A 14,201-nucleotide genomic window follows, 5' to 3' on the forward strand; every position below is an offset into this window, starting at 1 on the left:
ATGTTGTGTGATAACCAGACCGCCATCTTCATTGCAAATAATCCAACATTCCATGAGCGTGCCAAGCATGTGGAGGTTGATTGTCACTATGTTCGTGATATGGTACTGAAGGGAGTCATCTCTACGCCGTATACCCAGTCGTCTGAGCAACTGGCGGATATCTTCACCAAAGGTTTAAATGTTAAAGTCTTTAGTAATCTATGTAACAAGCTGGGCATGCTCGATATATATGCTCCAGCTTGAGGGGGAGTGTTAGAGTTATGTTATAGTTTATATTTGGTTAATGGGCCATACTGGACCCATACCACAAAATCCTAGTATTTTTCTATATATATCCTTGTACTTATTTATTAATAAAATATACAAATTATTTCTCCTATTCTCACAAGAACATAAGAGAAGTTCCTTAGCATGAATGAGTGAGAAATCAATAATTTTTTTTTAAGATAGATATATATATTTTTTTTATAAAATGAATAAACTATAATGCATTAAAAAAAGCATAGAGTACAAAAACAGAGTACTACACAAAAGCAACAAAAGATAATAAGAAAAAAAAACCCAAAACCGTCCACCGGGTGTAGAATAAGAACCAACACAAAACATACCATCAGGAGTGGAGAACATAAGAAGCTAATAAAAAAAAAACCACAAGGTGAACACAACAGAAAGAGTAAGAGCGATGGACCCTATCGAAAAGTTCTAAAACAACTAAACTAGTTGAAATATTTCTCTTAAACAAAAAAAAAAATGAAGATTAAAGAAAAAAAAAAAGAGACGGTGAAGAAAATTGGGGAGAAAAGAACAGAGGACTTGAAATCAAGAACGCCCATACACCCAACAACATGTTCTTCTAACAGTGAAGCATATAAAATTCGCTTAATTAACAGATAAGAAAGATTGAATTTTCAATGTCAAAGCCTTCTCTGTTCCCAATGGTTTTGTTACATTCTGCTTCTATCTCAACATAAATGGTTAATAATAATAACAACAACAGAAGAAGAAAAGCCAAACACTATAAACTGAAATGAAGGAGAAGCAGCGGTATGTGAATAATGTCAATTCATTTTGAACAAGGAAAAGAGTGAACAAGATCCCATCAATCTACAGTTTGATAAGCCTGCAATCGAAACCAACAGCCAAATCTCGCAAGACTTGTTCCATCAACATTTTCCAAAGAATTCATCAGTGAAGACTACACAAATGTAAAACAAAACACTAAAGAGGAAGTATGTCAGAAACTCTTTAAATCACTAACTCTTTAAGGCACGGATCAAGAGAGTAAAGCCAGGGGAGTCCTGCTCCTTTTGCAGGACCTCGTGTCCAAGCCAGAGCCTGCTTTCAAGCGAGCTCCTGGCCCTGAACATGAACACACCGCAGCCGGAAGGACCACCAAACCACCAGTCATGCAAATCCCACATCAGGTCCACCGGTGACCCGTCCACGAACATAATCTGATTTCCTCTGAAGTTCCAGTGCAGCCTCTTCTCGGAGACCACCTTCTTCTTATCAACGTACACCAATAGCTCCGAGTCCTTCACGTCCCATGAATCTCCTTTGCATTTGATTGTGATCTCATGATCTTTCCCATCGTCTCGGAACCGAGCTTTTGTCGAATAAATAGTATGGATGACGACCTGCTCTTTCCGGCCAAACATCACGGATGCTGCTGTAGGCATCACACCCTCGAGCTTGCCGTTGTGGACGCTGTTGATGTTGATGTAATCCTTGCTCCAACCACCGAGTAAGAGTGCAAACTCTCCATCGACGATAACAGCTACATAGTAGTTGCTGTCAACGGGTTCCGGCCCGGAACCAAATTTGGCAGAAGAGACGTCCCAGAGGAGAGCGAGCACCGAGTCTCGATGGACGTAAGACTGGGCTCCTTTCTTCTTCTTCAAGACCTGCGTGCTCAGGGTGGCAAGCTTTTTGGTTTTTCATCATGGTTGAGGGTGATGTCCTCGATGGAGACCGAGAGAGTCGGGCCAGTGCTGGTCTTTGACCATGTAAGCTCGATGAAGAGCTGCTTGGAGGTGGAGAGCCTGGCATAGTGGAGGCTGGTGATGGAGCGCTGCACGGAGGAGTCTAGGACAGACAAAGAGTTGTTGCTGCTGCTGCTGCTTGCGCCGCTGCCTGAGCATGACGAATCCGATACTTTGACGGCTTGTTCACTGAGACACGTAGCCATGTTCCTCATCTTAGGAGGAAGGATGACATGGCTATGGACAAATGGTTCCTTGGCCTTGCAAACCATGTCCTCTTCTTCTTCTTCTTCTTCTTCTTTAGAATTTCTGACACAAAGCGCAAGACAAAGAAACAAAGAAGGATGGGATTAAGTTTGAGAAGAAGAGGAAGAAGATAACATCCTAATCCAGGATATAGAAATAAACAAGACTAGAATACTAGAACGGAATGTCTTGATTGGGAAGCATGTAAGGATCTCTTTTGGCGCTGTGCTGTGCTGTGCTGTGCGTGTGTTTTGGGTGATTTATAGAGGAACGGTAAGAAAAAAAAAAATTAACTTGCTTTTGCCCAACCCTGACTTGCCTTGCCTGGCCCTTTTCTCTCGTCAGTCTTTAGCCAAACTTTTAGAATCCACAAACATGGAAGGATTTCAGCACACATTCAGCGTTTATCAATTAATGCAATTACACTGCCACAAATTATCTATTTATTTTTTTTTTTTAAATCTCATTATACAATAACTGCCGGGATGGGACTAGTTTTGAAGAACAAGTCTCCAGCCAGCCGCTGACAATGATGTACGCGCCTTTGCAGCACGTTTCTTATGCAGGGCTTATCAACACAAGGGGCAGTTTACATAAATATGTCAGAGAGTTGTTTCACTGCTACGAGTCAGAGCAAGACCCTATCAGCCTAGACATTTTACCTTGTCAGTTTCTCAACGTATCATCACTTCGGAACACATAACTAACAAGTAACAAGGACTTCAGAGATCTCAAACTCAAAGTACCCTACCGTCCTTCGCTTCCCCACGTGTAAAACCAATTTAGAGCAACGAAAAGGTGGTTAAGAATTAGGGTGATGGGCCAAACACAGCAGGAAAAAGTGGCTAAGAGGTTAAGAACCTGTAATATATGCTCAACATGGCATTGATCAGTGGAACAATATTACATCCATATCTTTGAGTTTAAGTTTCAGAGCTCAGATGCTCTTTAGGAGGAAGAAAGTGCGGCATCACGAAAGGAACCAAAAAGATTAGATCCCAAACAACATGTTCAACCAACAAGTCTAGATCAAGTTAACTTGCAACAGGGTTAGGTTGACATGGGCCAGATGTGCTCCTTACCGTACCTCACTCACTGTTTAATGGTTCGTTCTTATGCCCCATTTTGCTTGAGATGCAAGTTCATTTGCATAAAAAATAGGAAATAGGAAATAGATAGTCGTGTGCCCTTGAACCAAAACTAGTCCAACGGGAACAAATAAAAGGATATCTATATTGTCATGAGAAGCCAGACCAGGTAACTGTGTTGGGAACAACTCCAGTTGTAGCTAATTTTACGAAGCGACAACCCTCCCTTTGTTTACTGCCAAAGATCTTATAAAGAAACTTTAGTCACTCTTCTAGTTCTATAACAGATCTGAGACCCATCTCTCAGAATAAATAACTTATTAAATTTGCAACCAACTCAGCAGCCTCTTGAGTCTGAGACGTCTATCTAGTAACCCAATACCTCAACTATTTTAAACACAACACAAGGGGTCATCACCATGGCCTACTAGATCATCTCCAGGACTCTATGGTTGGTTGGCCGGACAATTGGAATCTAGAATAACAGTAAAGCTTTATCATAGATACTACTAGTTATTAGTCACCTACACGTTCTGGCACAGGTAGGCCAGATAAGATGCACAAGCTACCAGTAATAATAGGTTCTAGGAACCATTAGACCAAAATTAACAGTACACATTCATGCATTAGAGAACATAGAAGTTACATGAATTGGATGTGATCCAAAAGTTTAATATGAATGGACAAAAAATAAGAATGGGATTGGTTTGGTATTTTTCTCGAATAAATAAAAAGTCCACCACATCAACTTGGATTTGTATTTAGCACCTACTTTTATGAACTTAACTTGTTTTTTTATTTGGTAATTAAGCTTTCGTATAGGATGAAGTTGGCTTGCTTCCCAACTGGCAGAAAAAGAACGTTGAATCCGTGCCATGTCCCCTGTTACTTGGCTACCATTTTTAATTAGATCTTAAACCTACCATTTTTGAAAAAAATAAACGGTTCTAAGTTTTTGGACAAACTCAACAGAACAACCAAAGGTAGCCAAGATATCGCCTTCTATCAGCAAATCTGATGGTGAAGTACACGACTTAAGCTATATTTTGTTTCATTGTTGCTTTTTAACCTGCCCCATAGCCATTGACTAATGCAGCAATTCTAAACAAATTGATATCAGTCATATCCTGCCCAGCAACCCCACGTTCAACACCTCCATTTCTTGTGTTTACCTCTCCAGTTCCATCCTTTGTAAAATGTTTTGTTTTTTGCTTGATGATATGGTTTCTTTAACTATATAAAAAAAAAAGGATCTGAACCTAATTAAGAACTAGCTAATATAGAAATCCAAAGGGAAACCACATTTATTGCATTGGCATCAGGCCATGTGCAACCATGCAAGTAAATTAATTAAACATTAGGTTGATAAACAACAATTTTTAAATCCACCAATGATAAACGAGGTTGATTAATTAAACTATATTTAACCAATTGCTAATGCTCAATGAATTGTTTGAGATAATAGAAGTTACCAGAGCTGATCAACTTGGGATTCACAATTCTTAAGCCCTGCCTAGTTTATAATTGACCGCCCAGAGTAGTCTCCAACTCGAGAATAGAACAAGTTGCCTGAAGATCCGCAATTCCACCTTAGAGACCAATAGAAATATTAGGTCAAATGCTACCCATCATTGCCATCAACAAACTCTTTTTTATTTTTTATTCTAATATTTAGAAATAAGAAAAATAAGCCTACTGTCATCTTGACCACCTGGTTGTCGAACATCATCCGAACAGTGACTGTTGAAGCCGCCTGCTTGCAAACAATCCAGTGCAATATCTGTTATCATGGTTATCATGGAAAATATATACATCTAGCATAAATGAAACAGAAAAGCCTTCTCCTTTATTTTTAGTGAATTTGAGGCTTATATAATTTTTTTTATTAAAAAAAAACCTTCAAATTAACCGATGATTTTCAAGTATAAAAATTTCAGAAGTACTAGGATGATGTAATATTTTTTATGGCATTTAAATTTGAGTAAACATGATGCTCCTTTCAGGATTTTCACTTCTGTGGGAGCTGTGGGCATGCTACATTTCCAAGTGTTTGCAAGATAGAAATACTATGGGCTTGGAAGGGGACAAATGCTTCGCTTTTCTACCATACAAATTAACTATCCCTATAATGGAGTGTCAATGTCCAAGCAGCGTAAGCCTCCTAAAGTTGCCAATTCAAGTCTTGGAGATTGACTAGTAACTGATCAAAAGCAGACAACAAAGTTGGCATTTTGATGTGATAGCCATTTTTGTTGTCAGGGTATAGCTAGGGTTCGGTAGGTATGTATGCCGTGCAATATAAATTTATTGATTACTATCTCAATTAGTCAATAAGGTAGACCTGAGCAGGCAATACAGAAAATGCTGAAAACTTGATTGTTTTTCTATTGGTAGAGCGTACGTTGGAATACATGTATTATTATCTGTAACTCTATGGAACGCGCTTGTTTGGAGAGACTATTATGACTCCAAAATAGTGTTCCTATGTCAGTCTGATCATTTACAACATGGGAATAGCTCTGGTTTATATCAGAATGACAGAATCCAGGTTAGGGCCAAATTAGCAGTAAAACAATCAATCACTTTGCAGGCTGGGAATATAAAATGTATAGATTCAAGTCTAATAAAGCCAACCCCATATCTGGAGCTCATCCAGGTTAGGAATCTACAGCTGAAAGCCTGAAAGGTTACCACAGACCCGAAAGGACAGACTGCAATCCACCACTGCAAAGTTTCCATAACCATCTCACACATTTTTGTTGATCCTTAATAGAAAAAGAATAGCACAGGAAGAAGCAGAAAAGCATGCACGTTTGATCACTGTGGCAACCACTATGTCAGTGTCCAAGTTAGATTATAACCTAAGACCCATGGGAGATAATCAAAATAATTTTTAATTCAAATATATGCACTTCATTGATGGAAATGTTGGACCTCGGGTACATTCGATATAATGCAAAAGCAATTTACTGTAGCACCTTCAAAGAATGTGGTAACCAGAACGTGCTGTACTAATAAGTACGAAATAAGAGAACAGCTGCAAAGTTCAAAAGCTAGCACTAAAAGCCACAATTCTTTAACAGCTTAACTCTTCATCATTTGTATTCCATTTTGTGCAAGGTTCTAGATTATACAAAAGTTTTGAAGTGTTTTTATGCCACCAATTTGAACAAAATTAAGAACCCCGTCTATGACTTAACAAATTATTGATATACTGCTTCTACTCATAATTCAGCTACGGCTGGTGCCACGAAATGATTGAGAACTACGACGGGCTCAATCAGAATTTTGTTCTTTGTATTCAACAAGTATTGCGTGACGATATGTTATGGCTTAACAACTGAGGCTATTACAGCAATTTAGAAGTAGCTCTATCGTGTTCTGGAGTATAGTTGTATAAAGAACAGTTGCATCAGAAAACTCTCCAGTGCCAACAGAGATTAAGCATTGCACAAGTCAAAGCATGATGATCGGTTCAAATGCAAAAAAAACAGAAAAACGGATTGATATTGAAAAACATGATCATCTGTAGCATGAAAAAATTGAAGTTTCATAGCATAATTATTAGCATAAGCCAGCAGAGGAACATTTAGAGTTAATTAAGTAGTGCAATTAGAAGATACAGTGACTAATGTTTTAATTTAATGCAGCGTTTGTTTATTCACATTTTCCTAAATAAAAAGGAGATGAAAAGATGAACAAGCTAAATTCTGCATTATTTTATATGTATTGAAAGATAAAGCTCAATTAAAGTGCATGAAATTGTGGAAGTAAACAATTTCAATCACCTGGTTCAATTGTTGATTTCTCTGGCTCCATAAAAAATTCGAATTATACTTTGTCCTCTGGAAATGCCAGCAGCAATAAAAACCTGGAAGAACATCAACTGAATCCCTAATGCTTAACGAAATAAGAGAAATAAGGCATGAGAAATCACACACACGGAAAATGCAAATTTTCTAAAAGGTACTTTTTTTTCTAATTGATTTTGCAAAAACCTATGTAAACACATTAAACTATCAAAGTATTGATAGAATTCACTTAACTCACTGCCCCACAGTCCACAGAGAGTAGCAGCCACGGCCCATTTCATAAATACACACCAGAATAAGCACAAGAAAAGAAATTCGCATCTCTGTTTCATTGCATATTGAATTTCTCTAATATCTTGTGCTCCTGGAGAGGATAAGGATCAAAATGACCGAGAAACTTACCATACGAGTAACGGGATCGGAACGGAAAAGGCATATCCATTTTCTCACATAATTTAACAGAAAAAAAACAAAAAATTCAGCTTTCCAGCCAGCATCATCAGAATGAGGAGTGTTCGATTAGACCTAGTGATGAAAACGACATCGAAAGTAAAAGTAATCAATGATCATTTGGAATAGGGGTGGGAACTACCCTGGAAATGGATGCCCTCGTTGCACCAGCAGGGCATTCTACACTTCCCTGGCTACAGGAATCCAAGGCACCACCATTTTCCCCTTGGATCTTTCTTCACTCCCTAGAGCTAGGGTTTAAACCGGAGACTGCGAGGAGAGCATTTGCCATTTAGGAATGGAAACGCCCGAATTTGAGGCCTTGAGGGATGGCGGCAAAGTTTAGAATGGAAGACACGTGGCAGAACATAAATGGGCATTCCGGTTCATATCGGTATCATCCAAATTGCCTCGTGATTGAAATTTGAAGAAGGCCCGGCCCGCCCATCCATCTCCGGCCTCTTCTCTTGGGTGCTATGGTGGCACTGGCGCCATGGATGAGAAACCCAAGCTTCTCTTCCATGGTAGCTCGTCGTCTTCTCCGCTTTGTTTCTACTTCTTCTTCTCTTGCTATTTCGCGAGATCCAATTGTGGACATTCCTCATTACAACTCCAGGATACGAGAACTGACGCGGCTCGGCCATGCAATAGACGCCCGGAGACTGTTCGACGAAATGCCCCACAGAGACATCATCTCCTGGAATTTCATGATCTTCGGTTATTTCCAGAACGGCATGATCGATGAGGCACGAGCTCTTTTCGACTCGTTCGCGGGGAGGAATATCAGGACCTGGACCATTGTCGTCTCTGGGTACGCTAAATCTGGTCGAATTGAAGATGCCCGAGAAGTCTTTGATGCAATGCCGGAGCGGAATTCCGTCTCTTGGAATGCGATGATCAGTGGATATGTGCAGCATGGTGATTTAGCGACGGCAAGGTGGCTGTTTGATAGAATGCCTGATAGGGATGTGGCCTCGTGGAATTCCATGATTACCGGATATTGCCACGCCCATCGGATGGGGGAGGCCCGGTGGCTCTTTGAAAACATGCCAGCAAGGAATTTGGTCTCTTGGACTGTGATGATTTCTGGGTACGTTCAGATTAATGAGTATGATGAAGCGTGGAGGTTTTTCCTGCATATGCATCGTTGCATGATGAGCCTGGACCAGCCCAATTTCACTGCCGCTATCTCTGCTGTGGTGTGTTTGGGTAATATTGTACTGCTCGAGAATCTGCGGTCCTTAGCAATCAAGACTGGTTTTGAGGGGGACGTGGTCGTGGGCACTGCTATACTGAATGCTTACACAAGAGAGAGTGGAGGCCTGGAGTCTGCAGTGAGATTCTTTGAAGGTATGCGGGAGAAGAACGAGTATTCTTGGTCCACTATGATCACAGCGTTGTCACATGTTGGGCGGTTAGATGATGCTCTCTCGTTTTACCAGCGAGATCCGTGTAAGACTATTGTTTCTCAAACAGCATTACTGGCAGGGTTCGCTCAGAACAACCGGATTCATGAGGCCAGACACATGTTTGAACAAATGCCTGATCCTAATGTGGTGTCGTGGAACGCCATGATTGCAGGATATGCTCAAAATGGGATGCTTGATGAAGCAAAGAAATTGTTTCACAGGATGCCTATACGTAATGCAATTTCATGGGCTGCGATGATTGCCGCTTGTGCACAGAATGGGGAAAGTGAAGAAGCTTTGGACCTTTTATCAGAGCTTCATTGGCATGGAATAGTTCCTACTCTCTCCAGTTTCACCAGTGGTTTCTTTGCTTGCGCTAACATCAGAGCACTAGAGATGGGTAGGCAACTACACTCTCTGGCTATAAAGGCAGGATCACAGTTCAATGCCTATGTCAATAATGGCTTGATCACAATGTATGCCAAATGCAAGAATACGGAAGATGTCACTCGAGTTTTTAACTGGATGAGAACAAAAGATATTGTGTCTTGGAACTCTTTGATTGCTGGCCTATCTCATAACTACTTGTTGGATGATGCTCGCACTGTTTTTGACAAGATGCCCATCCACGATGTTGTCTCATGGACTGCAATCATTTCCGCATACTCGCAGGCTGGGCAAGGCAATGAGTCTCTTGAGCTATTTCTCAGAATGTTGAGAGAAGGGGCATTGCCAAACTCTTCAACCATGACTACCCTCCTTAGCACTTGCGGCCATGTGGGTTCAAGTAGGCTAAGTCAGCAGGCTCATGTTCTGACCATTAAATTGGGCTTTGATTTGGATCTTTTTGTGGGCAATGCCCTGATTTCAATGTATTTCAAGTGTGGCTGCAGAGGCTCCTTTTTGGTTTTTGAAAAAATGCCTGAACGTGATATAATCTCATGGAACTCAATGCTTGCTGGCTGTGCCCAAAATGGCCTTGGAAGAGAAGGCATTCAAATCTTTGAGCAGATGAAAGCGGAAAGAATTTTACCGAACCAGATCTCTTTCACGGGGCTCTTATGTGCTTGTAGCCATGCTGGTTTGGTTGATGAAGGGTGGCATTATTTCAATTCAATGAGCAAGGATTACAGACTCATGCCATTGGAAGGTCACTATGCCTGCATGGTGGACCTTCTTGGAAGAGCAGGCCACTTGGATGAAGCTAAAGAATTCATAGAAAACATGCCCATTGAACCAGATTCAGTGGTGTGGGCAGCACTTCTTGGTGCGTGCAGAATTCACCAGAATGTAGAACTTGGCAGAATGATTGCAGAAAAGCTGTTTCAAATGGAGCCACAGACTGCTGGAAATTATGTCTTGTTGTCAAACATATATGCATCTCGTGGCATGTGGAACGAAGTGGATGAGGTGAGAGAGTTGATGAGAGCTAGAGGTGTCACAAAATCACCAGGTTGCAGCTGGATTCAGATAAGGAACAAGTTGCATTCTTTTATCACTGGAGATAAGCACCATGAGCAGATTGTTGAGATACATGCACTCCTGAAGGAGCTGTATGTAAGACTGAAGTATGCAGGTTATGTGCCAGACACCCAATTTGTCCTGCATGATGTGGAAGAGGAGCAGAAAGAGAATGTGCTTCTCTATCACAGTGAGAAACTTGCCGTTGCCTATGGTCTATTGGCAACGTCTGATGGTACGCCACTACAGATAATGAAGAATCTCCGAATATGCGGAGATTGCCATAATTTCATGAGGTTTATGTCTAAAATAACCAAGAGAGAAATTGACATTAGGGATGGGAATAGATTCCATCATTTTAACGATGGAAACTGTTCTTGTGGGGATTACTGGTGATGCAGACAGATGAAATGAGGGAAAATACTTGTCATTCCCTGAGAATCATTGCTCTTACAATCACTTAGCAAAGCTATAGTTTGATTAGGACATCTGTGGATGGCGCCTGCCCTTGAGAGGTCATACAGGAATTTGAAGGCACGAATGTGATTGTGGTTGGAGTCTGCTTTAGCTTCGTCTGTAGAAACATGGTGCACAATATTGAACACATACGTATGTGTTTGTTGTTCATTAATCGGCAGGGTTGCTTTAAACCTTGATGGAATCAAGGAATCATCCAAAGTTAATCTGACTCACTGGACTTAAAACGGTTTCCAAATCCCGGATGCTTATATAATCAGTTGGAAATTAATTAGAGAATCACAGAAGAGGAGAAGATTTGTTAATGTTGTTTTCTTTTCTGGGTCAGCAATGAATTTTGACAAGAGTAAGAACTTTGAAAGATGTAGTTTATATGTGTTTTTGTGTATAATAAAAGATGTAGTTTATAACTTTATATGTGTAGAAGGGTTACCTCATCTTTATTACAATCCTCTTTCTAAGTTTTTAAATACATTTATTTGAATGCAGGTGTTAGTCTATCTCTTATAGTGAAGCGATTAACCCAATTACAAGATCATATAGTGAAAAGAGATTGACATGGCCGATAGCGGAAGCCTCGATCCCAGTTCGTTCAAAACGCCTTTCGCCTTCTCGATTCATCTCCTTCTCTTTTCCAAACCCCTAGCCAAGGTCCCTACTCTGATGTCCTTCGAATCGCTGTCCTCGATTCGCCTCTCCTGCCCTCGCTCCCGCCGCCCAAAGTCGCCGCTATGCTGGTCCCCATTGGCCGTGAGTCAGATTGGATCTTCTGCACTGCCGCCGGCCACCTCCAGCTCCTCCTCACCTCCTCCTCCCAGGACCTGTTTCTATCTCGTTTAATTTTCATTGGAAAATTTCCAAATTTTAGTTGTCCTCCAATGTCCTACACTCGACCTCAATCAGAACCTGACCTCTGCTCGCTCCAACATTTCCAAGAGGCGCTGTTTCCTCTCCTCCTCGCTCTCTGCCCCAAGGCCGCATTCAAGAATGGGGTCCCTGAGATCCCTTTTCTTTCCTACGAGGACAACGTGGTCCGGAGCGTTCTGGTTGACAGAATCGAAGGTCCTGTATCTGGAGAGATGCTTGTGGAGGATGTGGAGATTGATGTGTCTCCGGTGCCAGAGCTTCGGAGACGATTGCGGTTCAAAATGATGCCAAATTTGGTGCAAACTCAGGTGAGACTCATCCCTGATCCTTCAAAAGATGGTACTATCGGCCCTCAAAAGGGTTCTTTGGTGCAGCCCTATCTGGCGCCTATGGTGGCCGGTCTCTCACTGGTAGCTCCTTTCCTAGAAGAGAAAATCAAGTTAGGTTTGAGGCCACGGGCTCTTTGCCTTGGTGTTGGTGGAGGGACATTGCCTATGTTTTTGCAATCAAAATTAGACTTTGACATACTGGGAGTTGAGGCTGATCCGGTAGTTCTCAACATTGCAAGGCAGCATTTTGGTCTTGTTGAAGGTGAGTTCCTTCATGTTCACATCGGTGATGCAATTGGCTTTATAAAGAATGTTGCCCAGCAAGAAGATACTCTAAGACGAGGCTTGGAAAGGATGTCAGATCTAGTGGAAGGGTCTAGGATTGATTTTGATGTTATCATGGTGGATTTAGATGCTGGTGATGCTGTGAATGGTGCGAGCGCGCCACCTTCAGAGTTCGTCCAGAGGAGTGTTCTTTTAGCTGCAAAGATGGTTCTTCATGACCGTGGAATTATAGTCATTAATGTAATTCCTCAAAGCAAGGCGTTTTACAGTGAGTTGATTCATGATTTTCATGAAGTTTTTGCTGAATTATATGAGATTGAGGTGGGAAATGGTGAGAATTATGTTCTTGTTGCCACTGTCACAAATGTTCAATTGAGTCGGAGTGGGAGTTGTGGCTCTTGGCTTCAAAAGCTGAAGCTTGTCATAGGCGAAAAACATATGAATTCTATCAATAAAATATGATTTGCCGCAAGCAATATATTGCCCAATGTTCCTCATGTCTTGTCTCTTTATCCTCATGAGTTTGTGAAACCAACAGAGAATTCAGCATAGGGCAACCAGTGTGATTGATGCATGCTTACTGCATGTTCATCAAGGGAGCTCAGCAGCTGGTACAGGTTAGAATTCTTTTCCCCTACAATAACCACAAACAAATCTGAGAAGGTATTGTGGGAAGGCCTGAGAGATCTAATCTGCATGATGTGCATTGGAGTTACAAACATGACATCTAATGACTTTGTTAGTTAGTTGTAAAAGCGGAAGAAACCCTGGGAAGTTATTGGTGCAATGCAATTGCTTGGAGATCTAGACTGCCGAATAAAATATCAGAACTAGCTGAGAGACTTTTTTTCTATATGTACTTTGGTTCTGAAATTTTTCTACAGAGTCTTTTTGGGCATGTGCTATGTTATGCAGTGCCACATTAACACTTATAATTAAGGTGACATGTCCTTTGCTTGTACTTCTGTGATCTTAAGCTGATATTAATATTTTATCCTACCAGGTTAGCTAGTTTTTACTCTTGAATATATTCAATCTGTTCTCTTCTTAAGTTTTTGGAAGGCCATGCATGGTGCTGTTACGATTCTGAAGTGTTTATCATATGTGTAGTTTGTTTTCTGCTTACTTTCGTTCCTAACTTCCACTGAATCTGATGATTTAATTTGTCCACCCTCATTAGAAAATAACTCGTCTCTCAGTTACTCAGTAGAGAGAACCATTGTAAATCACTTTAGCCGAAGCTATATTTTCCATTCCAGACTCCAGTTCAGGTCAAGCTCTGACCGCGCAATAGCAAACAAAGAAATCACTACTCTTGGTATGTTATGTTTTGTTTTAAATGGTAAAAATTAAAACTATCTTAGAAGGAAATGCATGATTTTTCACATAATCTCGGAAGAGTGCACATTCACATTCGTGTTTCCAGCTTAGCAAGTAGCAACTAACAAACGAACACATGCAGCCATGAGGACATTTCGGGTATCGTGTCGGATGGGGGGACCCATTCCCGTTGAGCCGTTGCTAGAAGGAAGGCGATACAGAAACTAACCCAAAAGTTTTGAGGCGTATCCACGCGGCAACTAGTCACTGGCTACTAGCGTAAAGTAAAATAAAATAAAATAAAATAAAATAAAACTTTTTCCCTTCAACAGCCACAACTTCTATGCCGTTGGCTTATTCATTTTATTGAAGATTTCAGATCATGACACTTGACTCATGCGATGAAATTAACTATCAAATATCAAACCTGTGATATTTAACAACGTCAGGTTTGTATTGGTTTGTCGATAAGGCT

The 14,201-nt window shown here is 40.8% G+C and overlaps 2 protein-coding genes and 1 pseudogene across 2 annotated transcripts; 2 read left to right on the forward strand and 1 right to left on the reverse strand.

The window, feature by feature from the left end:
- Window positions 1-1,049: 1,049 nt before the first annotated feature.
- Window positions 1,050-2,622, reverse strand: LOC120261722 (annotated as a pseudogene).
- A 4,564-nt stretch (window positions 2,623-7,186) lies between these two features.
- LOC120261721 (pentatricopeptide repeat-containing protein At4g02750-like) lies at window positions 7,187-11,471 on the forward strand. Its single transcript, XM_039269705.1, has 2 exons — window positions 7,187-11,271; window positions 11,415-11,471. The coding sequence occupies exon 1, from the start codon at window positions 8,055-8,057 to the stop codon at window positions 10,842-10,844; it is 2,790 nt and encodes a 929-aa protein (XP_039125639.1). The 5' UTR covers window positions 7,187-8,054; the 3' UTR covers window positions 10,845-11,271; window positions 11,415-11,471.
- Window positions 11,472-11,571: 100 nt separating this feature from the next.
- On the forward strand, window positions 11,572-13,244 carry LOC120260499 (eEF1A lysine and N-terminal methyltransferase-like). The gene is made up of 2 exons (XM_039267985.1): window positions 11,572-12,100; window positions 12,167-13,244. The coding sequence occupies exons 1-2, from the start codon at window positions 11,657-11,659 to the stop codon at window positions 12,866-12,868; spliced, it is 1,146 nt and encodes a 381-aa protein (XP_039123919.1). The 5' UTR covers window positions 11,572-11,656; the 3' UTR covers window positions 12,869-13,244.
- The last annotated feature ends 957 nt before the right edge of the window (window positions 13,245-14,201 follow it).

This window comes from Dioscorea cayenensis, chromosome 5 (genome assembly GCF_009730915.1).
Source record: "Dioscorea cayenensis subsp. rotundata cultivar TDr96_F1 chromosome 5, TDr96_F1_v2_PseudoChromosome.rev07_lg8_w22 25.fasta, whole genome shotgun sequence".
Taxonomy (NCBI): Eukaryota; Viridiplantae; Streptophyta; class Magnoliopsida; order Dioscoreales; family Dioscoreaceae; genus Dioscorea; species Dioscorea cayenensis.

Coding starts and splice junctions, on each gene's coding strand:
- LOC120260499 (XM_039267985.1), top strand. CDS start 11,657: ATGCTGGTCCCCATTGGCCGTGAGTCAGATTGGATCTTCTGCACTGCC. Junction 12,101..12,166: donor CAAATTTGGTGCAAACTCAG/GTGAGACTCATC, acceptor TCTTTGGTGCAG/CCCTATCTGGCGCCTATGGT.
- LOC120261721 (XM_039269705.1), top strand. CDS start 8,055: ATGGTGGCACTGGCGCCATGGATGAGAAACCCAAGCTTCTCTTCCATG.